The 25,290-nt window shown below is 42.9% G+C and overlaps 3 protein-coding genes across 4 annotated transcripts in view; 1 reads left to right on the top strand and 2 right to left on the bottom strand.

The window, feature by feature from the left end:
* Nucleotides 1–25,290, top strand: part of LOC134207210 (uncharacterized) — an 88,839-nt gene that overhangs the window by 21,746 nt on the left and 41,803 nt on the right. Inside the window, exons 6-7 of the mRNA XM_062682930.1 lie at nt 17,637–17,866; nt 18,100–18,338. Coding sequence (XP_062538914.1) covers nt 17,637–17,866; nt 18,100–18,338 — 469 coding nt within the window. The remainder of the gene's footprint in view (nt 1–17,636; nt 17,867–18,099; nt 18,339–25,290) is intronic.
* LOC134206707 (transcription factor grauzone-like) lies at nt 394–25,057 on the bottom strand. 2 transcript variants are annotated; one of them, XM_062682433.1, is made up of 2 exons: nt 24,995–25,057; nt 394–1,931 (listed from the first exon to the last, which is right to left on the bottom strand). In XM_062682433.1, the coding sequence occupies exon 2, from the start codon at nt 1,821–1,823 to the stop codon at nt 492–494; it is 1,332 nt and encodes a 443-aa protein (XP_062538417.1). In that variant the 5' UTR covers nt 1,824–1,931; nt 24,995–25,057; the 3' UTR covers nt 394–491. The 2 variants fall into 2 exon arrangements, with proteins under 2 accessions (XP_062538417.1, XP_062538416.1); XM_062682432.1 differs by lacking the exon at nt 24,995–25,057 and adding an exon at nt 8,175–8,440 and having other exon boundaries at nt 395–1,931.
* Nucleotides 21,755–23,220, bottom strand: LOC134206714 (transcription factor grauzone-like). The gene is made up of 3 exons (XM_062682440.1): nt 23,103–23,220; nt 22,457–23,031; nt 21,755–22,388 (listed from the first exon to the last, which is right to left on the bottom strand). Exons 2-3 carry the CDS (start codon nt 22,961–22,963, stop codon nt 22,206–22,208), a joined length of 690 nt encoding a protein of 229 aa, XP_062538424.1. The 5' UTR covers nt 22,964–23,031; nt 23,103–23,220; the 3' UTR covers nt 21,755–22,205.

Below are 25,290 nucleotides of genomic sequence, written 5' to 3'. Positions count from 1 at the left end.
GTATGATACGGAAAAAGTTCCGAACTGTATGATAGATACATTTTAGGAAAATATTCAAAAAATTGAGATAAGCTTCCGAATATGTAATTCAGAACTTTTTCCGTACCCTACATTAATCAGATTTTAATTACAATTTCTCTAGAATTTATTATAAGCATTTTAAAATGATCTTCCTATGCTGTGCTGTAGGATCTGTCAAAGTTAACACCGTCGTGTGTCTTCTTCTTATTTTTACTTGGATTCGTCTATCGCACGCTTCATGGGAAGACTGCTTGGGAAGTAAATACCGTCCATTTTCCAGCGAAGTCCTGTCTCAAATCGACCACCCACACGTTTTGTACTCAGTTGCTCAGTATCGACAGAACACGGGTTGACATTTCGAAAAAAAAGAACCATGAGATATACTTCGCTAAAGATAAATATGCACTTTATTGATTTTATTTAAAAACTTAAACCAGAGAGCTGCCTCGCGTAATGCTGCTATTCAATTTCTATTCAAAAATACTATGCCCTTCCGGAATTATATTCACATTTCCTGCCGCACTAGACGGCACTCCACTGCCCGCAGGGCCCCGATTACCGTACTTGGCAAGTCGTTGTTCCAGCCACTCCTGCGGGTGCATCTTCTTCCGGTGCGAGTGCATATTGGCACTGGAGTTGAACGTTTTCTCGCAGTGTGGACAATGGTACAGGACATCGCCTGTGTGGGCCGCCGCCACATGCTCTTTCAGAGTAATCGCCCGAGCGTACTCCTTCCCGCAGTACGTACACGGGAACACTTTCGGACCGGTGTGCATTCGCGCTTTGTGTCCCTTCAGTGCCATCAAATTTGGCGACACGTGTCCACACACATCGCAGCTCAATTCGCCTTCGTTTTTGTGTCTTCGCACGTGTACCCGCCAATAGTCGTGATTCTTGCACCACTTGAAGCAGTGCGGGCACTGCTTCCGAAGCTGCTCCGCGGGAACCTCATGAGTCTTGCGATGCGTCAAAAACGTTGACCGCATGTAGAATCCCTTCGAACACACATCACATATGTACTCCATCTGCTTCACATGCCGGTACTTGACGTGATTCTTCAGAATTCCAATGTTGCTGAAACACTTACCACAGGTTTCACACTTAGCCGTTCCATTGTCCAGCGTCTCGTGATCCGCCAGGTGGCGCTTCAGCGGCCCTTCCTTTATGAAGCTTTTCGGGCACCGATGACATTTGAACGTTCGCTCTTCCTCTGTGGCGTGGCTTTCTTTTTTGTGGCGATTGTAGCCGAAACGGTTCTTGTAGGTCTTACCGCAAATCTCGCACTTGAATGCCTCCGGATTCATAACGTGCTGCACGTGTTGATAAAGCACGGTGCGCTTGCGGTGCCGTATGCCACAGCAAACGATAAATCCTTCTTTGTTATGTGTTTGAAGGCAGTGCCGTTGAAATAAGTGGAATTGTTCAAAATCGATATTGCAATCCTCACACATATACGGGGTATGTTGTCTGATAAAGGCATCCTCCGCTTCCCGTTCCTCCGGCGTTTTAGGCGTATACGGATATGGAGTCTTTTTCTCTTTTTTCACCGTCTCACCGGGTGCTCGACGGGTGTACTTCCTTTTCTTACGAGGTTCAGGCTCGGGTGCAACTTCTTCCACATCAAACTCGGAATTGTTATCGTCGTCTCTATCGGATTCCTCCTCATCGATGAAGCCATCGAGACTCTCTTCAAGCTTTTCTGTTGATGGTTCTTCCTTCACTTGTTCAGTTATAGCAGATTTCTTATCCTCTTGTACAACTGCGTCCCGGGAAGATTCTTCCTCTTTTATAAAAATGGGCATCGGATCTAGCCGTTTGTGCAGCTTTTCCACTTCCGTGTAGAACTGGTGGAATTCGCTCACCTTCTCCCAGCAGATCTTGCAAATTATTTCGCGCTGAAGGTCATCTTCCTGTGAAAGTAATTCTGTGAGTATCTTCTTCTTTTAAGTAGTAGAATCAAAATCATTAGAAAGTTAATGTACTAAACTTGTGATTTTATTATTTTTGCACACCTCCCAACAATCAGAAGTTCGGATAAGAAGGGCTATTTTGGCTTAATCAGCTCTCATTTTAAGTAATTTTTTGTATGTAACGGAACTTTAAGTGAACTTTAAAGTTCCGTTAAGGATGCTTGGAACTTGATGTGAACCATAGTGAACCAATTAGTTCGGTTAAGAGTAAATTTAAGTAAAATCTGAACTTCCGGTGGCTTGGGCTGTGAGGCAGAAATATTGCAAACATGGCTTTGAATGATATGGAAATGCTAATAGGGTTAGCCGGGGCAAGATGGGTCACGGGGTAAGATGGGTCAGGGCCGTTTTTGGGAATCGTGTACATTTTAATGTGGTGATTATGACTTTGTAGGAGGAATAATTTGGTTCTGCTTTATTATCACTCGATTTGATGATAAAATTTTATTTTGGTAGAGTAGGGCAAGGTAAAATATTTTTCATCATTGTTTCTTATGCGAAACACACTTTCTACAAAATGTGTAATCTCGTCGAGCAATGTGAAATTTAAACATTTTTAGTAACATAGTGAACGTATTATAATATTTATATTATATTATATTATATTATATTTATATTATTATAATAAATAAATTTGATCGAAAATTAGACATTCTAACGTGAACTTACAAATGGGGCAAGATGGGTCAGCGCATACTGAAGGGCATAGTTCGTATTCAAAACATATTTTCCATTGCTGGTTGAATCATTTTAAGGTTACTTTTGACATAATGATGTTAATTTGTTTATTGAAAATGTCTATTTTTTATGTTTTTAAAAAAGCTATACTTAGACGGCTTGTTTTCATAAGAATTTGCGGACATTTTTAAATGTAGAGCCATTTCATCATCCAAGGCTTAAACATTATTTTTTATTCAATATAATCATTGGCAATAAAACTATCTATCTGTGTGTAATTCAAAATTGGGAATAAAAACAATATTAATTGCAGTATTTAAAGGTGACCCATCTTGCCCCGCTGTTTGACCCATCTTACCCCGCCATTTTTTGATTGACAGAAAAATAGACTTCTACTTTAATGACTCGAAATGGAATAAAAAGTGGAGTTTTTGGTATTTCATACCCCTGGCTTACAGATTATGAGCTATTTTTATAGATCCATGTTGAAAAGTTAAATTAAGATGTTTCTGTTTTGAGATATTTAGGTTTTGCCTTAGGCAACCCATCTTGCCCCATCATACCCTATCATCTTCCAAACTTAGACGTACATGTTCATGATAGAATTAGAGGCATTAGAATTGATAGTTCCGTTAGGATACGGCAGGCATGAAGAATGTTTTTATAGAAGTCGATTTGAAAGCGAGCGGAGGGCAATATTTGTGATGGCACATATCGCACGACCTTCCTTCTGCCAAACTCCCGTATAAAGGGGGAGGGAAGAATATCAGTGTGGAAGTAGGGCTTCCATTTTTCCCGGGAATCAACTTCCCGGGAAACGGGAAATGAAATAATAATTTCCCGGGATCCCGGGAAATAAAAAAACTCTCAAAACTAATTCAAAATCGTAGTTTCCTGTCTTTTATAAAATCGTAGTTAAAATTTTGTCGTAAAATATGGTTTTGAAAATATACATTCGACATCAGGGAGGCTTGCTATTTTGTCCTCAAATGATGAAAGAGTTGTTGAAAGCCTGAGAAAGATTGTGTTCAGTTCGAAAAGCGTTTACTCCTTCTACAAAACGTTCGCCATGTCATAAGTATCAGCATCTGCTCTGGATCAAGAGTAAGATCTGCAGTGTCCTGATGAGCTCCACTATGTGCTACTTCTCCATATTAAAAAAAAACTTTTTCAGCTTGTATCCGCATTTTTTTTCAGTTTTTGGACAACGACGGCTTCGAGAGATTCTCTCAAGGATTCTCTTCTATTATCGCCAAAATATTCCTAACATGAACTATTCTTATACTCGTCGTCTTTTTTTTAGTGCATGGAATCTTCTGGTCAACTTTGAACGATAAACCATTTTTATTCATATACGTCCACTTGAACACGTTTTGTATTTAAAGCAGATGAAATATTTGAAATGAGAATTCTTCCATTTGAAATAAAACAGAGCTGTCAGGCGAGTGCTTGATTGTCGTACTTAAATGATCCTGACTATAACATTTTTTTCAGTCAAACTTTGCTTGAAATGCCGAACAGCACCTAAAACGCATCAAATTGCAAAAAAAATGCGAGTATTTGTTGTAAGACAGTTGTAATGATCGCATACTAAAGACATAAAATCTGTTTTTCCATCAAGATCTGTTAGCCTACCAATATTATAAATATTCAAATGAAATATTTAAGAATTATCTCAAAATACAAAAGAGTCTGCGGAATATGAGTCTGTTCGGGAATTGAGTGAAAAGGATTGAAGGTCTTAAAAAACCTTTTACAATAATAGCACAAACCTGCCAAAGCGGTCACTGCTATTGCCTCAGTATTTGCGAACATTAATAGCTCTGCTGTTTCACCACAGACACTAAATTTTTAATTCGACTTCACAACGCTTACCGACGTTTGAACTTACTGAATAAACGAACGATAGATACAAACTGGTTCTTTGTCTCGCCTCTCTTCAACACGTGTTGGAATGCACCGTATGATTCTGTAACATTTTCAGTTGTAACTTAAACTACAAGAGTGAAAAAAAATAGTGAGATGATGCTAGTAAAAAAATGTAATTGATACCGCAAAATCCGTTATCATCAAATTTTAAAAAATAACACAATTATTACAAAATATTTTACTATGTTGTTCATTTCCGGGAAATTCGGGAAACTGATACAAAAATCCTGGGAATCGGGAATCCTGGAAATCGTTTCGGAATGGAAGCCCTAGTGTGGAAGCTAATATATCTCCACTGGCTTCACTTCAAGAAGTAATACACTCAAAATCATTAAATAATGACTTTGAAGCTGATTTCGTTTGGCCGAAATGAACGTGGCTTGTATACAACAAGCAATAGGTACTAGCAAATGCTTATTGCTTATACAGTCGACTCTCTACATCTCGATGTTCTATATCTCGATATCTCTCCCAATGTCGATGATTTTCTCAGTCCTTTCAATCTACATACATTTGGGCTTTCTACATCTCGATAACTTCCCTATCTCGATGAGTTTTGATCATATTTTGTTTAGGTTTCATTCACCAGCTTTGGACAATAACAAACACATCAACAACACTAAATGTCATTTGTTTTGTTGTCGTTTTCATAGTAACTTTTGGACCCATTTCAATTTTCCTTCCATTCCTCGATCTCTCCTTATCTCGATGGTCCCTTCAATGGTCCCCCGAGATGAGGAGAGGCGACTGTATTATAAGACTCGTTCGTCGCAACAATACGCAGCAAACCGCCAAAAGTCAATTTTTCATTTTTCACATAGGGAAAAAGAAAGTGTTTGGCTGCCTGTTTGTTTCAACTGCTTGTATTGCAGGAAGAAATGGTCGGGTTTCAGCCAAATCGCGCCAAGCGCCATATTTTCCAGCCTAAGCTTTCGTTTAGCAGATTTAATTGATCACTAATCGCATCGGATATCCTTCAACTCCATAACTGAGGATATTCCACAACAAATGTACGTATGGTTATTGATATGAAATGATTTACGTTTCACTTTGACGAACAAAAAGAAAAATTTGGATAGCTCCGCGGAAACAACGCACAGAGGGAGATCCACGCATAGAACAAATTACGCATAGTATGCGTTGAATTGAATTCAATCAATAAAACAATGCAACTGTTCAATAATTTGAATGAGATGGACCTGCATAGGCATGGAAATATTTATTAATTATAGGAAATAATTTTACCACAATTGTGTCGAAGTCCTGCCCAGTTCCACCCCACACTATGTCTGGGAATAACGCATTTTGAGCGGCATACGGTCGCTTTGGTAGTGCCTGCTTACGAATAGATGCAACTTATTATAAAAGTATAATAGAGCCCATTGCCAAACTCCACCACTTACTTGGCAAGCCCCACAATTCGCTGTGGCTAGGAAAGAAGACGTCATTAACTCGTTGGATATACACACTTAATTTAAATTGACGGGCTCGGTAAACGAATTACCGATTTCTCAACAGCTGAGCTCTCGGTAGTCCACTCAGTAAAAAGTTCAACATTTTACCGAGTCCTCAGTTTGCATTCTCGATGATGAAATGTCAAATCATACTGAGCACTCGGTAAAAATTTACTGGAAAATTTGTAAAAAGAATACAGATCTCGGTTACGAATATTACCGAGAACAAGGTTATTTAGTATTAGTTTTCTTCGTTGATAAAAAAATAAAAGAAAACCGTTTTCGATCGAAATGTTTATTTATTTTCGGCAATGGTTATTTTCGCAGCGTTTTTTTATCAAAACTGACCTAACCGGTTCAAAAGAATTGCAGGATTTGAGAGTTAACGCATATAGTTCATGCCAAATTCTGCCGTTACCGTCGCCGTTACGTCCCATTGCGTTCGGTGCTGGATCCGGCGAGTATACAAAGGAGTGCATCAAGTATGTGAGTCGATCAAAAGATCAGAACTTCCGTTGACGGCATGACTGATGAAGCGCCGCTTTGGACCAAGCGACATACTTCTTCGGTTCTTGGTACGCAGACGGACGCTCAACAGATGCAGCAAAACTTCTGAAAATTCAAGAAGGTTAACATTATATGTTTTGTTGACTACAAATTGGATCGCTTCAACTTACCGAAATATCCTCTAGAAAATATTTTGTTTTTTTTTGTGGTCTTATTAAATCACGTAAAAAACTAAGCGGTAAAACCCGAAAAGGCTTGCGCAAAGGTTTCACACACAATATGGCGGCACATAGAGTGTCATATGAGTCCTGAACTGACTTCAGTAAACGTATTACTGTAAACTCAGCAAACCGTATTCTTTTTGCTGATTGCTCGGTATTTTGTTCGTCAACTGCAAACAGAGTTTGATGAACTGAGCATTCCGGTTATTTATTTAACCGATGTTCTGTAAACTGCGGTACATTGCTGAGATGTCGGTATAGTTCATTACAAAAATCAGTAAATTCTTCAAAATTAACTGACCTCTCGGTTAAAATTAATGTTTACCGGGTAAAATCAGTAAAAAGTTTTACCGAGGTGAAATTATCGATTTAAGTGTGTAGTCTTTGAGCTGCCCATAAACTTTAAATTTTATTGAATAATTTAATATCTTTTCTATTCAATTAGGCATCAATTTATTCATTTATGTTCTATTTCCTACCTTCTTCATCATCTAAAGGTTCAGATCTGGATTCCTTCGAATATTGCAACTAATTAGATGGATTTAAATGAAGAAATGTCATGAATATAAATATTAACAATACATAGCATTAGGTTCCTTTGACTAATAAATGCAAAGAAAATATTGATTTGGAGGCGCTTTGAATTTTTCAGTATGTATTCCAATTTTTTCTTGCAATGTGTAATATCATAAATCAGCAGGGAATCAATTTTTCGTCTATGCACATACGAAACAAGCGACAAAAGAGAACCAACGACAAAGCTTTGTTTTTGTCGGAGATAATAATGACAAAGATCCGAAAAATTTTGTCCACGACAAAAAAGAAGACAATTTTGTTGCTAACTTTTCATTCCGTTATTTTGCATTTTCTGTAGAGCAAATTTCGGTTTTATGCTATCGTAGTTTCTACTTTCATGGACATATTCGAGAATCTAACGCTGATTACAAAAATAGCCTCGTATTCTTGGAAATATCAAAGCATGCAAGGCAAATGATTCTTGTCATATTGTGTTCAGGTTCTGACAAAGGCTTGTTGCATGGTGCGTTTGTCAGTAACAAACTCTGTTGATGACAAAGGGTATATTGTTAGGCGTTGCTCGAATATTGATTCCCTGTAAATCAGTCAAAAAGCCGCTTGGTGCGTTTTGGCAGTACTCCGACCAAATATCCCAAGTTGGAAATCCCAAACATTGCATCAAGCTGAATGAGGCAGTTCGTTTAACGCCTGTGGGTGCTGCGATTAGAAAAGACTCGATCGCTTCTCAATGCCGTACAGCATCTCACATGCGAATGCTACTCAAAAATGTACTATTATTTATTCATTACATCGTCATTAGCGTGCTAATAATTTTGATTTTTTTTTTCATACATAATTCATTCGCTGAGTAGGCTTACCTGGAACCAAAAATGCTGGCAAAGGACTTGAGAAATCTCCGGCTTTCGATCTTCTGTTTTTATTGTAATGCGGTAAAAATTTATCGGTTTCCGGTTGCACATAAGACAACCGGCTTCATCCGGCGCTTGGTTCATGTTTTAAATGGAAGAGCAAAGTGAAAATTCGGATTTTTGAACACCGACCACCAAGTATGAATGGATTGATTTTCATCAAACACTAATTTGACATGACGGGTGGCAAAATGGAGCTGTACATGTCAAACATTGTCGCGGCTCTGTTGCGTTGCAGAAAGAAAATGTTGTGCAACAAACTGTTGTAGCGCACTCTTAAAAAATATCATAAGCGATGCAGGTCATAGCCAGAGTTGCTTAATATCACCATCACTACAGAAATTTAGGTGATATCGATAGCCCTGTTAGCAGCAAAATCTTTCTTTATCCTAGCAATCAGTGATCAATGCAATAAGGCTATCTGACGTTTAATCATCTTTCTCTTGCACGCGCAAGGAAAGGATAGGATTTGTTTTCATACGGAAACGCTTCGGAAGCGTTTCCGTATGAAAACAAACTCTATCCCGTCTGTGCGCGTGCAAGAGAAAGAAGATAAACGTCAGATAGCCTTATGCTCTATCAGTTCACACTGATATTGATACATGCGGCTGTCACTGACAGAGATCAGAAAGTGGATGCCTGCCTATATATTTCTGTGATAAAAGTAAAGTAAAGGTAAAGTTCTTTTACTATAAAATTAATGGAGGCAAGACTTATATTAGTAATTTGTTAGGGGGAAATGCAATATCCGTGCCGTTCGTTTATAACTAAATGAAATCATCATCCATCCATGTTCAAAATACTCAGGCTGCGAACCATTTCAACGAGAGTGTAGCCATTCGAGAAATTTCAGCCTGAAGGCAAACTAATCGTTGAAATGGTCCATAATCATGAGAGACTGAGGCGGACAGTGCGTGGAGTGTTCTCGTGTTACATCTCAAATTTTGGGATGTTTCATAAAAGCATGTAAAATATTAGTTTCATTTGATAACTCCAGATATTCCCGTCTGCGCTCTGGTTCTATTTCAGATTTCTCTTTACGATGTAGTGATACCTCCGCCATAGTTTATTAAATTGGCAAGCAGCTCGGCTATCAGTGATAGAGATTGGTTCAATATCAGTCATTATGTCTGACTGACAGAGCAGTGTGCAATATCAGTGCAGAGTTGATAGCTGATTTCTTCTACTGATATGTGATAAATGAAGGAAGTCACATATCAGCCTACGCTGTTGATATTGTTCAACTCTGGTCATAGATTTGTAAATATATTGTATGGAGACGTTTCACGGCGTCCCGATTACTTACATATTAAATTTTATGTTTTGTTTTGGTATGATTCTCCGTAAACATTCCGTTAAGTTTGAATACAAAATAATGTTTGGAAAGTTTTACATTTTATTCGTGTTTCCTTCAGCATTTTATGATTACAATGCGATGGTATGAATAATTTAGCGATACGTATTGGAAATCGTATGAAAAAACTTCGTTCTAAAGCAGTAACCGGAAAGTAAAACACTCGTATGATCTCCTCCCATGCAACGTCAATCACAGCAGACCACGGCAAGGGACCTGCCTCTGGAAGAGCTCTGGGGGAGAACTCCGCCACCAACCTGGTCCAATACCTCTTTTTACCCATCGCCTCCCCCATCTCTGTTGGTTGCGGGCTCCGAAGCTACAACGCCATCCACAACACTAGCACTCCAGTGGAGCATAAGCGGTTATTTCAACAATTTGTGTAACCTGGAATTGTTGGTGTCCAACTCGGACCCAGTAACCATTACCCTACAAGAAATCCAAGGAGCAACACCTGCCGCCAGGGACCGATCAATGGGTAGCCGGTACAAGTAGTTCACCAAAGTCGAGTAGAACATCTACCGGTCAGTTGCAGTGGGAATCCTCCAGGGAATTTCGTCGACGCAGACTTCCCCGCCGTCGCGGTGAGAATCGGATGGTCGCTTCCGATAACCATAGTATCCGTCTTCAAAACAAATTGATGAGTACACCCAGGTCTTTTTTTACACGGTTTTTTTTTACACGGTTTTTTTTTGCGAGGTTTTTTTTACACGGATTTTCGAATTAACGCGGTTTTTTTTTACACGGATTTTCGAATTAACGCGGTACCCAGATCAAAATTTTCTAAGTCTTTTTGAATGGAAAACACTTAGAATAATTTTATGGATATGGGAACGATTGTTTTGCAGAGTATAAAACTGCATACAATATGGGTATTTCCGGAATGGATTCGATGAGTAGAAGCCGGAAATCGATGTTTGGCGCCATTTTGAAATTCAAGATGGCCGATTTCCGGTTTGATAAAAGGCCCGGAAACCCATGCAACATGGGTATTTCCGGAATGGATTCGATGAGTAGAAGCCGGAAATCGATGTTTGGCGCCATTTTGAAATTCAAGATGGCCGATTTCCGGTTTGATAAAAGGCCCGGAAACCCATGCAACATGGGTATTGCCGGAATGAGCTCAACGAGTAGAAGCCGAAAATCGATGTTTGGCGCCATTTTGAAATTCAAGATGACCGACTTCCGGTTTGATAAAAGGCCCGGAAACCCATGCAATATGGGTATTGCCGGAATAAGCTCGACGAGTAGAAGCCGGAAAACGATGTTTGGCGCCATTTTGAAATTCAAGATGGCCGACTTCCGGTTTGATAAAAGGCCCGGAACCCATGCAATATGGGTATTGCCGGAACGAGCTCGACGAGTAAAGGCCGGAAATCGATGTTTGGCGCCATTTTGAAATTCAAGATGGCCGACTTCCGGTTTGATAAAAGGCCCGGAAACCCATGCAATATGGGTATTGCCGGAATGAGCTCGACGAGTAGAAGCCGGAAATCGATGTTTGGCGCCATTTTGAAATTCAAGATGGCCGACTTCCGGTTTGATAAAAGGCCCGGAACCCATGCAATATGAGTATATCCGGAATGAGCTCGACGAGTTGAAGCCGAAAACCGATGTTTGGCACCATTTTAAAATTCAAGATGGCAGACTTCCGGTTTGATAAAAGGACCGGAAACCTGTGCAATATGGGTATTGCCGGAATGAGCTCGACGAGTAGAAGCCGGAAATCGATGTTTGACGCCATTTTGAAATTCAAGATGACCGACTTCCGGGTTGATCAAAGGACCGGAAACCCATGCAATATGGGTATTGCCGGAATGAGCTCTACGATTATTATTATTATTTAATCAGATTAAGGCCGAAGTGGCCTGTGCGGTACATAAGAGTCTTCTCCATTCGGCTCGGTCCATGGCTACACGTCGCCAACCACGTAGTCTACGGAGGGTCCGCAAGTCATCTTCCACCTGATCGATCCACCTTGCCCGCTGCGCACCTCGCCTTCTTGTGCCCGTCGGATCGTTGTCGAGAACCATTTTCACCGGGTTACTGTCCGACATTCTGGCTACGTGCCCGGCCCATCGCAGTCGTCCGATTCTCGCGGTGTGAACGATGGATGGTTCTCCCAACAGCTGATGCAATTCGTGGTTCATTCGCCTCCTCCACGTACCGTCCGCCATCTGCACCCCACCATAGATGGTACGCAGCACTTTCCTTTCGAAAACTCCAAGTGCGCGTTGGTCCTCCACGAGCATCGTCCAGGTCTCGTGTCCGTAGAGGACTACCGGTCTAATTAGCGTTTTGTAGATTGTCAGTTTGGTACGGCGGCGAACTCTATTCGATCGGAGCGTCTTGCGGAGTCCAAAGTACGTACGATTTCCAGCCACTATGCGTCTCCTAATTTCTCTGCTGGTGTCATTTTCGGCAGTCACCAGTGAGCCCAAGTACACAAATTCTTCTACCACCTCGATTTCGTCACCACCGATGCAGCTCTACGAGTAGAAGCCGAAAATCAATGTTTGGCGCCATTTTGGATTTTAAGATGGCCGAATTTGAGTTCGTTAAAACGACTGGAAACCCCTGGAATATGGGTATTAACGGAATGAGCTCGACGAGCCATTAAATCAAGATGGCCGTTTTCCGGTTCGATAACACGACTGGAAACCCTTTCAATACCAATGGTCAGAAACCATTATAAGAATTCCTCCGGCATTTCTTCCAGAAAAAAAAATCTCCGGAAGATCCTCACAAAAATTTCTTCGGGAAATCCTCACAAAAATTCCTCTAAAAGTTCCTCAGAAGAATTCCTCCGGAAGTTCCTCAGAAAAATTTCTCCCGAAGTTCCTCAAAGAATTCCCTCGGGAGTTCCTTAAAGAAATTCTCTGGAAGTTCCTTCAGGAATCCCTCAGGAAGTTCCTCCAGGAATTCATCGGGAAGTTCCCCCATTCCTCCGGAAGTAAGAAATTCCTTCCTTCAGAAATTCCTTCGGAAGTCCCTCCAGAAATTCCTCCGGGAGTTCTCCCGGAAATTCCTCCGGGAGTTCTCCCGGAAATTCCTCCAGGAATTCCTCCGAAAGTTCCTCAGGAAGTTCCTCCGGGAATTCCTCTGGAAGTTCCTCCGGGAATTCTCTCTAGAATTTCCTGCGGGTATTCCTATGGAAGTTTCTCCGGGAATTCCTCCGGAAGTTCCTCTGGGAATTCCTCCGGAAGTTCCTCTGGGAATCCCTCCGGAAGTTCCTCCGGGAATTCATCTGGAAGTTCCTCCGGGAATTCCTCCGGAAGTTCCTCCGGGAATTCCTCCGAAAGTTCCTCCGGGAATTCCTCCGGAAGTTCCTCCGGGAATTCCTCCGGAAGTTCCTCCGGAAGTTCCTCCGGGAATTCCTCCGAAGTCCCTCCGGAATTCCTCCGGAAGTTCCTCCGGGAATTCCTCCGGAAGTTCCTCCGGGAATTCCTCCGGAAGTTCCTCCGGGAATTCCTCCGGAAGTTCCTCCGGGAATTACTCCGGAAGTTCCTCCGGGAATTCCTCCGGGAATTCCTTCGGGAATTCCTCTGGAAGTTCCTCCGGGAATTCCTCTGGAAGTTCCTCCGGGAATTCCTCTGGAAGTTCCTCCGGGAATTCCTCCGGAAGTTCCTCTGGGAATTCCTCCGGAAGTTCCTCTGGGAATTCATCTGGAAGTTCCTCCGGGAATTCCTCCGGAAGTTCCTCCGGGAATTCCTCCGGAAGTTCCTCCGGGAATTCCTCCGGAAGTTCCTCCGGGAATTCCTCCGGAAGTTCCTCCGGGAATTCCTCCGGAAGCCCCCCCCGGAATTCCTCCGGAAGTTCCTCCGGGAATTCCTCCGGAAGTTCCTCCGGGAATTCCTCCGGAAGTTCCTCCGGGAATTCCTCCGGAAGTTCCTCCGGGAATTCCTCCGGAAGTTCCTCCGGGAATTCCTCCGAAGTTCCATCAGGAATTCCTCCGGAAGTTCCTCCGGGAATTCCTCCGGAAGTTCCTCCGGGAATTCCTCCGGAAGTTCCTCCGGGAATTCCTCCGGAAGTTCCTCCGGGAATTCCTCCGGAAGTTTCTCCGGGAATTCCTCCGGAAGTTCCTCTGGGAAATCCTCCGGAAGTTCCTCCAGGAATTCCTCCGGAAGTTCCTCCGGGAATTCCTCCAGAAGTTCCTCCGGGAATTCCTTCGGAAGTTCCTCCGGGAATTTCTACGGAAGTTCCTCCGGGAATTTCTCCGGAAGTTCCTCCGGGAATTGCTCCGAAAGTTCCTCCGGGAATTCCTCCGGAAGTTCGTCCAGCAATCTCTTCGAAAGTTCCACCACAAATTCCTTCACCAGTTCCACCAGAAATTCCTCCAAAAGTTCCTTCAGGAAATCATCCAGAAATATTTCTTGAAATTTCTTCATAAGTTCCTCCAAGAACTCCCCTGGAAATTCATCTTGAAATTTTATCCGGGAATTCTTCCTGAAACGCTACCGAGAGTTCCTCCAAGAGTTGCTCCGAGTGTTCCTCAGAGAAATCTAGCTTAACTTTTCAAAAGGACCTAAGTAACATTTGTTTTAATGAAATAATTTGAATATTGCAATCCACAGACCAATATGAAAGCTTTTGATTGCAGTACTCAAATTAAAGTTAAGCGAGAAATTCCTCCAGAAGTTTCTCGAAGAAATTTTTTCGGAAGTTGCTGGAAGGAATTCCTCCTGAAGTTCTACAAAGGAATTTTTCTGGAAGTTCCTTCAGGAACTCCTCCAGAAGTTCCATAGAGGAATTCCCCTGGAAGCTCCTCAAAAGCATTCCGCCGGAAGTTCCTCAGAGGAGTTCCTCCGGAAGATCCTCAAAGGAATTCTTCCGGCATGTGGTCCCGTAGCGTAGTTGGCTATACTTTCGCCTTATAAGCGAATGAACATGGGCTAGATTCCCATCCCCTTCACCAAACCCTCGTCAGTCACCGGCAGCGCAGTCCCAACGGTGGCGTTTGAGGTAACGCCTCACGGACACGTCTGCCAGACAACAACTGATAAAACTGATCTCGAAGGCATTCCTCCAACGTACTTCGAAAAATGGCAACCGAACAAAGCAACGATCATTGGATTCACCATATGGACAAATGGACACAAGGACTCACGATGATATCGGCAACGACAACAATATCGAACTACGGGTATCCATAGATTCTGTACAGCAGAATACTACAGTAGATCACGGTTCAGTAGCGTAAATAAATCAGTAGTAGTAAATAAATATATGAATAAAAAAATATATGAATAAAAAAATCCTTCAGCAGTTCCTCAAAGGAATTTCTCCGGCGTTTTTTTTCTCTGAAATTCCTCCGAGAATTCATGCGGAAGTTCCTCAAAGATTTTTTCCGAAAGCTCCACAGGAGATTTATCCGAAGTACCTCCAGGAAATCTTCTGGAAGGTTCTCCAGACACTCTTCAAGAATTCCTTCCAGAAATTCCTCCGATGATTCTTGCTGAAATTCCTCCTTACTACAAAAAACTAGACATTAAAAAAAGCGGCAAGAATGCAAGCTTCTAATAAAAATAAAATTTTACTTAATTACGCTTGTCGACGGTACAAGCGTGCGTGGGCGGACTCGCTTGCCGACGAAGGGGAGAGAGAGCCACAGCAACCAGGGACATTCGCCTCCTCTACGATATCTCACAACGCTTAAGCGGGGCGAAGATGAATGCAACGATGCCTGTAAAAGACGCGAATGGTCAGTTATTGGTCGACCCTTTTTCAAGTGCCAACCAGGCCACCACCACCTCAGCATGATCTGTTCAGGATGCGACGCGTAACGCGCGTCAACACCGAAGCGCCATCACTGCTAGAGATTCAAACATCTGCCATGACATCTGCTCATCTTCTGCATCGTTTATTTCGTAATATAGGACACCTCAACCTTCCCGGTCGACTGGTTGCAAAGTATCTTAGTGAAGCTGCCCAAAAAGGATGACCTGACTGTGTACTCGTCAGTTATCAGACATGATGTTGCTGTGTACCGTCTTCAAAGTTCTATGCAAAGTTATCCTAGCCCGAATTCAGGAAAAGATCGATGCGACTTTCAGGCGGCAGCAGACCGGGTTCCGTGCCGGAAGATCCTGTGTGGACCTTATTGTCACGCTCCGTATCACTCTGGAGCAGGTCAACGAATTCCAAGAGTCCCTTTACTTGGTATTCTTGAGAATATGTGGGGACCCTGAGACGCAAGGGGGTTCCTGAGAAAATTATCGGCCTCATCGAGGCATAGTACGAGGTCTTCTTGTGCAGAGTACTGCACAATGAGGTCGTGTGTGGCTCTATCCGGGTCGTAGCTGGTGTGAGACAAGGGTGTATTCCATCACCGTTACTGTTCCTTATTGTAATCGACGTTAATCTGCCAAACCTATGGCAGCCTTTAACCATGGAGAATCTAAACGACATCGAATAGGCTGATGACGTGAACTTCTCGCTCAACGGTGCTCTGATATGCAGAGTAAGCTCAACGACTCGTCTTCCGCAGGTTTAGTCATCAACGTCACCAAAACCAAATCGTAGGACGTAAACACGGCAACCTCTTCCAGTTTTACAGTAGTTGGACAATCAGTGGAGAATGTTGAAAAGTTCGAATATTTTGGAAGCCATGTGGCGTCAGACGGCGGTACCAAGATCAACATAGGCGCACGGATCAAGAAAGCAAGGGGTGCCTTTGCGAGTTTAAGTAATATCTGGAAGAACAGGCAGATATAACGCATCAAAAACCGAATTTTCAACTCTAACGTGAAATCTGTACTGTTATACGGTTGTTCATCAACAGATGCCTACGGTACATAATTTGTGCCTGGTGGCCTCACAACTGGATCTCAAACAATGAGCTCCATTGTCCGATAGTAAGGCCGAGGCCGATAGTAATGGAAACTCGGGATCGGAAGTGGGGCTGGATCGGCCACACTTCACGAAGGAGCGGAAACGAAATATGCAAACTAGCATTAGACTGGAACGCAGCGGGACATCGCAGCAGAGGCAAACCCAGAGGCTCATGACGGCTCATAGAAGAACTCGACCTTAATCTAACCTGGCTACAGGTAAGCTCCACCGGAGGCGTACAGGATTCATAAGTAACTAATTAAATAATCTTCATGCTGCTAGATAAAACTGAACTTAACAGTAAAAATCTTCAAAATTGTACAACACCCTTCAACCTACTTCTTTAACAGTTCTCCAATATCCATCGATATGGTAGAAAATATTCGGTGGCGTGGTAAATTCACATACAGCGGCACGCCGACGCGGCGACGGTATAAGAAAATCACAGGTCTAACTGGAAATCGGCCATCTTAAATTTCAAAATAACGCCAAACACCAATTTTCGGCTTTCGCTCATCGAGCCTGTTCCGGCAATACCCAGTTTCTTAGGTTTTGTCAATCAAATAGACTGATAAACTTTTCACTTATCAATAAATTTTCTAAATTTTTCGATGGTATTTTTTTACACGGATTTTCGAATTAACGCGGTCTTTTTTTACACGGATTTTCAAATTAACACGGTTTTTTTTTACACGGATTTTCGAATTAGCACGGTTTTTTTTTACACGGATTTTCGAATTAACGCGGTTTTTTTTTACACGGTTTTTTTTTGCGAGGTACGTATCCCCCTCGTAAAAAAAACCTGGGTGTATTCTCAACAACCTCCTATCACCGCTGTCGTCCTGGGCGGTGTGAACAGCTACCATCAATCTTGGGGCAGCCGTACAGGAACGCCAGAGGAAAATCCATCCATCCGATAACGGCTACCTTCTGTCGAGGGTCTACGAGGTTTGCCGTCGATATTTCCATAGCCTTGAGCGGCTCGCGTGAGGTTTCTCTGATCCGCCGATGGGACACAAGAGGTAGCGACCACACGCCAATCCTCCTAGCCTTCGAAAGCGCCCCCACCAACATCACTCGCAGGCCATGGTGGTTATATGGAGATGCGGACTGGGGCAGTTTTCAGTGGGAGATCGAACGCGAGCTGTCCCAGCGCTCACAATCTCCATGTCTTACCTCTCCGACACCATTCTACACGTCGCGTTAAAATGCATCCCCAAAACCAGCCCCAACCCGGGACGCATAGTCATATACTGGTGATGCGACGGTACCAAGAAGGCGGTAAAAGCCAGACGCAAGGCCCTCCGAGCGCTGTTAAAAGCCAAAAAACGTCTTCCAGCCGACGACCCACGCCAGCTACCACGCCGCCAGAAATGACTGCCGACAAACTCTGCGCGAAGCAAAAGACAAAGCCGGGACCTACTTCCTCGTCGGCATCAACCCGGAACAATCCTCGGTACAAAAAAAACAATCCTCGGAACAAAAAAACCGTTTCCTGCGTCGGAAATAGCCGCCTTCCGCATATCACGATGGCAACGCCATGACCCACCCCTTTTCCACTGCTGCCGAACTGGATTTTGCGCTGTAAAAAGGTAAGGGTAAGTCATCGGATGTTTAAAAACCTGCCTTGCTGGAGACAATAAACAAGGAATGAACAAGCGGAACCTTCCCCGCGGAATGGAAATCCAGTCTAGTGGTACCAATGCCGAAGAGTCAAGGCCCTGCAAACGAGGCGGGGTGTTACCGCTCCATAGCCTTAACAAACGTCGGCTACAAAATTATGGAGCGGATGGTAAACCGACGGCTAACCCCCTTCCTAGAAACTACTGGTAAGCTTGATCATCGACAGCACACTTTCCGACCCGGCCGTGACACCAGGACCTACCTCGCCTCCCTAGCCCAAATCATAGAGGACGCGAAAGCCCAAGGTAGGCATACCAAAATTGTAACATTGGAGATTTCCCGCGCCTACAACCGTGCATGAACCCCCGGTGTTCTCAGTAAACTTGTATTCTGGGGTGCCTCCGGCAACCTCCTTCTTTTCATTGAAAACTTCTTGCTTGGTCGCTCTTTCCGGGTTTTGCTCGGCAACGGGACTTCGCCATAGCGGTTACGCTGTTCCTGGTCGCAATGGAGGAGGTGTTCACCGATCTCCCAAAGAATATACACATCCTCGCATACGCCGATAACATCCTCCTCGTCGCCGTCGGCAAGCACCCTAGGAAAATCCGGAGAAAAATCCAGCACACTGTCAACAATGCCGCCAAATGGAGTCAGCCAGTCGGTTTCGTAATGTCGGCTAACAAGTGCGTGAGATCCCACATCTGCCAAATCAACAATCGCATCCACCTCCCCCCCTCTCCGGCCGGCCGATCGAGCTGAACGGAGCACCCATCACAACCAAGAACACGGTCAAACTCCTCAGAATCACAGTGGATCCGACGATCCTTCGGCGAACACTGCAAGAAAACACGGGAATAATATCCAACATGATTAAGCTCAGACAAAATATTTTAAGATCTTTTTAGTGGAATGTATTCAACCGTCAAAGACGAGTTTAGTACACTCTATTTAATTCCACTACGTTTTGTTCCCGACTAGAAGGTCATATCAAAATTATATCATCCTATGTTATTATGTTACACTAAATTTTTATAACAAAATTTGTTAGAAACATGGTGCAGGATGTTGTTAAAATATCTAAATTTATATCAAAAACTACACTACTGGAAACAAAAAACTATCAAATTTTGTTACAATTTTATCATAAAAATAACATATTTTGTTAGAAATTTATAACAGAATCAGATACAAAATATATTGTTTCTGTGCAGTTGGAATTTTTACAGGTCGTGATAGCCCGACTAGAAGAGCATAACAAAAATTGAACACAATTTTAACGTATTGTGATATTTATAACTTAGTTTTACACAATTTTGTTCTCAGTAGCCATTATCTTTCAAATGTTGTAACAGGATTATATCATAATATGATTTGAAAAATGCTTAACACAGACTTGCCCAACAGTAGGCAATTAAAATAGATGTAGCAAAGTCTCACAGCCATAGATATCACAACGCTGATGTAATTTGAAAAGGTTGCCTTGTTTGTAATGTTGTTAATTTCATGTGCTCGAAAAATATTCTTGTTCAAACAAAAACAAAAAACTATGATTGTTGATCACAATCTGGAGACCTATCTTTGCAGATACGTATTTCGACCTCAACTGTGAGGTAGTCTTCTGTGTCTTGTACTTGACTCAACTCGACAAGTCGAGTCAAGTACAAGACACTGAAGACGATTGAATTAAATGGAGTGTACTAAACTCGTCTTAGACGGTTGATGATTAAGCGGATCTCTCGGAGAAGAACGCTCCCTAGCGCTCCCTAGCCCTGGTCTAAAACCAACCTGGTCTTAGGACAGCTCTCATCAACACCGGCGGACAACGCGTGCGCAGAAGCCGGCGTTGTGCCCTTCCGCTATCAGGTGACCGCAGCCCTCAGCTCCAAATTTGTAGGCTACTTGGCTACTACAAGGCCTTCGATGACTCTGCTACCTCCTCGACAGGGAAAATCAGGACTTCCAACAGACAACCCAACAGCAGCTACCGAAAATCGCCGAAGTCCACCGCCTTGGCCCAAGGAACTGATCGTACAAACCCCCGAGGTTCGACATGTCGCTGAAGACACAATTGCACAAAGCACCTAACAAGCAGCAAGTGCAGAACCTCTTCAGTCAACGGATCAAGGACCGATAATGATCAACGTCGACAAGATACACGGTCGGTTGAAAGGTCACTGCCATGGTGGGAATTGGGACTGACTCCAGCAACAACCCATTCGCTTCCTACTCGGCGGAAGCTGCAGCAGTCTTCCAGGCTGTGTTTCTGCCGAGAAAGGACCGACGCTGATCATTACCGACTCGGCAAGTGTGCTCGTAGCCCGGGCCTCAGCATCCAACCGCCACCCATTCATCCAAGCTACCCAGGAAGTTCTAAATGATGACGTCACTCTGATGAGGGTTCCCGGCCATGCTGGCATCCGGGGAAACGAAAACGCCGACATCCTGACCAATATCGGCCAAACAAGCTCCTTCCTCTGCCACAGAGTTTCGGCTGACGACGCCAAATGATGGGTGAAGAACCAAATTAACATAGCATGGGCAAATGCTTGGAGAAGGCAGTGGAACATCTGCCGAATGGCAAAAAAAACTACGTTCCCAGGAGAGGACCTACCGAACCGTCCTGAGCAGGTTGTTCTGTCGCGCCTTCGCACAGGACACACCAACCTGACTCACAACCTAGGTTCTAAATGTTGGAGAGCGCACAACAGTGGACAACAAACGTACAGCGGACCGATAAAGCGAGTTTGCTGTGCAAACGTCGGATAGAGGCCATTTGTACGGGCAACGGATTGGGCCAGGAGGAATTGTTCGGCGAGGATGAGCTCTGGACGGGAGGCTCGGTGTTAGAAGGAACCAAGAAAGTAGCGACGCGTGCACACTAAGGAGAAGTGTTGGAATATCAGGTAGTATGCGACGCTTCGCTGTATATCGAAGATGGATAAGAAGCGGGCGCCGGTTAGTTGTAGTTGCTTTTTGGTATAGATTAAGAAATATTGTTATGGATGTATTGTATATACCTATTGTTGAATAAAGAGAACTGCAGCTGCTGGCAAAAGTATCAGTCAGTAGCCTGCCGTGGTGTAGAGAGGAAACTCTAGTTGTTATTCTTTGTGAGGGGGTTCCCTTCTCCAACACTAAAGAGTATCACCGCAAATGCTCATTATACCGTTACCATCTGCCATATACTGAACGCCTGCCCGCTTTATGAAAAAACGAACATTATCGATAACACAGCAACAGCCCCGAGGAACGGTGCCGGTGCCGCCAGCGGCTGGTTATCATTTTTCTTGAAGAATTGCACTATTTTCGACTCCATATTCCGACTCCAGCGTACGATTCAGTCGGTGACGGAGAAGTAGCGAACAGAGTAAGGTTTTCTGCGAGTACCTTTCAATCACAAGTCTTGCCTTGTAGCGTTTGATTGTGCGATCAGGACTAGAATTGGTTTCAATCTTGAAGACCCATTTATTCTTCAGCGCCAAGTCTTGTTTGTACCCGACATATGATATTCGAATTAAATTATCAGTAATCCAAAGTAACTAAAAGTCTGTAAACTACTGTTGGTCCCTATCTGTTTGGACACTATTTCTAAAAGGTTAACAAGCCAAGTGTAACTCTTCCAAGTGGTATCGGTCCACGTCACGTAGTCGAAAGTAAACATGTTCCATCTTCAAGTACTAATCATTAATCAAGCCTGTATTTAAGAAGAACGGGAGATGGAATGTTACAGCCTCAAGACGGTGTTTCGATTGAAAACGAAGTACAACCAAATGCCGAAGGGAAATGGATTCTGGTGGAAAACAGCGAGTCTCATCAATCCCAAGATAAGTTGGAAGGACGTGATGACTACGAGAAATGGGCGTTTGGATCCATCCGTCAATTTTTCGAGTGATCAGTGAGGGCAGCGATCAAGTTTAATCGCCGATTTGCCCGTGAATCGAAAGATATTATATTCTTGTCTTCGAGTTCCAAACTATTCAGCTTTGGATGCTTCCCGTTGTCCTAAAAGGCCGTTAAAGATTTTTCGGCTGTTTGAGCATTCAAAACAGCGGGACGTATCGAAAGCCCAAGAGTGTTCAATTAAAAGAATCTTCATAACATCAATCGCCAAAGAAAATCTTTAAAATTTTGTTATCCATACGTCCCACGCATTTGATAATTTTTTTGCCACCCTACGATTGAACGGTTGTTCCAGACAGTGCCAGCTTGGCCGCCTTTTTCCTCAGCTTGTCCTCGAGCCACTGCTGCGGATGCATCTTCTTACGATGCGAAGCCTTGTTGGCATTCGAGTTGAACGTTCGATCGCAAAAGTCGCAACTGTACAGAGTGACTCCTGTGTGCGATGCCATATGTTCCTGAAAGTGGTCCTAATTGTATTTGATGTCTACAACAATGTGGTTGTTTGCAAAATGAGTCTACCTACCTTCAGTGTGATTTCTTTCTTGAAGCCTTTGTCACACACCGAGCACATAAAGTCACCCGTCTCGTGGTTCTTCATATGGTACCGATAGGTGATTGCATTTTTACATTCCGTGCCGCAAATCTCACACGTTTGGGTTCCCGAGTGTAGCCGCATATGCTGGGACAGCTTGCCCGTCCAGGCGTTGCAAACCGAACACTGCACTCGAGGTTTCTGCGGTTTCTTCTTTGGCGTTTCGCTGTGGGTTTCAAGATGTGACCGATACGAAGTGTAGATGCTGAAAGTTCTGGCACAGACATGGCAGACGTAATTCAGCTCCTTTGTATGGATGGACTTGTGATGCTGCTTTAGGAGAGCTTCGCAGATGAATTTCTTGTCGCAAATGTCACACGACCACTTGCGATTGTGATAGCGCTCGTGAATTCTTAGAAATTTCTGATGCGTAAACATTTTAGGGCAAATGCTACATTTGAGCGTTTTTGTTTCTTCCGGTGCGTGGTTACTATCCATGTGGCGCTTGAGGGACTCAGTGTGGGGTAAATTCCTGTGACAAATCTTACACTGAAAGCTGGTCGGATCTAAATGAAAAAGAACGTGATCGATGAGTCGTGGCTTCTTATTGAATCTTAAACCGCAACAAAAAACATACGCGAGTTTATAATGTTCAGTCGACGAATGCCGTTGCAAACTCCCAAATGAGTCACATTTCTTCTGACACGAATCGCACTCTAGGTTTATGTTTTCTGCGATAATCTTCTCATTGTCCACAATCCGCGTTCGACGCTTTACATTAGAGCCTTCATCGTGGAGCTTTTCATGTCGCGCTAGGCCTTTACTGGTAGAGAATTTCTTGCCGCATTCTCCACAATCGTATATTTTTGCATCCTCAGGTGTGTGTACCTGTTGTATGTGTCTGCGCAGCGCTTGCCGGCTGGGACATGCTCTCGAGCAATGTGAGCATTTGAACCGATCAGGATTCAAATGAAACCGAATATGTTCCTCAAATCGAAAGCGGTTTGATATATTACGATTACAGCACGATACATTTGCTTGCTTTTTGTGTTCTGCCATTGAATGATCCTGTAGCTCTTTGAAGGTTGTATGCCGTTCCGAGCAAGTATCGCAATCAAGCGACAAATGTTTGGATACATATTCTTGAATTTCCTGCAATTCTTCTCTCGTTGCCCTAGTACGCTTTTTTGTACGTTTTTCAATTGCACCTTCTTCGTTCATTTCAGAACTATCACTTCCTTCTGAATCTGAATTTTCGGAATATGAATGTTCGTAATCTTCATCACCATCATTTGAGTCTTCATTATCAATTTCAGATTTGACTGCGCTATCGTCGTCGATTGATTCCTCTTGGTCCGAAGCACTAGCTTCTTGAATCAGTTCCATCTTCTGCAATCGTGTACGTTTTCCGATTTCTCCAATACCATCTGGTGGAATATTTCTCTTCTTTACCAGCATCTTCAACAGTACAAGGAATTTCTCCTTTGATTGCACATGATTCCAAAACATCTTCCGCTTCCATGTATTCATCTGTGGTGCCAACTTCCTGTTTAATCTCCATCAGCTGTACGTGCGGGTACAGCTGATGTGCGTAGTTCCTCCACTTCGCAGTAAAATCGATGGAATTCTTCAATTTTGACCCAACAGCTACGGCAAATGACGCTCTGAAGGTATTGATGTTCCTAAAAGATGAACGATGTACATTAATTCTGGTTCTAACAATTCTGATCGATATTACTTACGCCGAACCAGAAATGCTTGCATAACGCATTCTGCACATGCTTGTTCTTGCTAACCGTGAGTGGCTCATCGCCACAATCAATGGCCTTGGCACAGGTGAGACAGCCAGACATTGTAATCTGTGAAACGGAGCCAAATTTACTTCACAATTGGTTGATTCAACCAATAAGTAGGAACTTCAACTCTTTCTTACTGCGCATCTATGTTCTATCTGTCTTATGCTTTACCAAACATTTACTTCTGTAATACCGAAACGCTTTATACCAGGTTTCTACAATTGAGACTACCAAGTTGCAAGCAGCGGGATTCGAGGAATCTAAACCACCGATGCCTGACTGCAGCAGAACAAACAGTGGAGAATTTGCAAACTGAAATAAGGAAAATATTGCAATAAAACATCAATTTCATCCAGTATAAGATACCAATGAAACTTCTTTTCATTACCTACTTTATTTGATAGGATGATGTCAGATGAAGAACCGGACTGAAACAGTTTGATCAAAACCTTAAGTTTGGTATGTATATTCAAGAAAAGTGTGACAAACTCGTAAAATGCTTTATATTGATCTGAATTCGGCTGGTTTAGATTTTCTCTTATCATAATTTTCCTTACTTACAATCTGCATTATCAGTAATGAACAATATCATCACTGCTGATGAAAGGATTGCTATCAAACCAAACAGAACTCAGTCAATATGCCTAACTATGAAGCAATTTAATGGTAGAATGATGACGATTAGTTATCGGAACACTAACAGTTTTAACATTTTCAAATTTCATAGACTTACCTCACATAAATACAAGGTTTTAAACTGAACATCGAGTGCTAAAACAATCTACATGAAACTGATGCGATGAATGTCACGGTAAAAAAGGTAAAAAACGTAAACACGTCAAGTGATGCCAGCTGTAATTGTTATCGGTTAGGATGTTTCCAAAGGATTTATGGGATTTATGTGATTATAGCGATAGGGTAACTGTACCAGTTTTGGCCATTGTTCCTAATAACTCCGAAAATAGAGGAATTTGAAATCCTACCGACTAACTTATCCTTCCTGTGGTTTTTGTGGAGACGCAGAGGTAA

The sequence above is a fragment of the Armigeres subalbatus genome, chromosome 1 (assembly GCF_024139115.2).
Source record: "Armigeres subalbatus isolate Guangzhou_Male chromosome 1, GZ_Asu_2, whole genome shotgun sequence".
Taxonomy (NCBI): domain Eukaryota; kingdom Metazoa; phylum Arthropoda; class Insecta; order Diptera; family Culicidae; genus Armigeres; species Armigeres subalbatus.
Note: the sequence above shows the minus strand (reverse complement) of the source record. Positions and strands in the feature narration are given on the sequence as shown.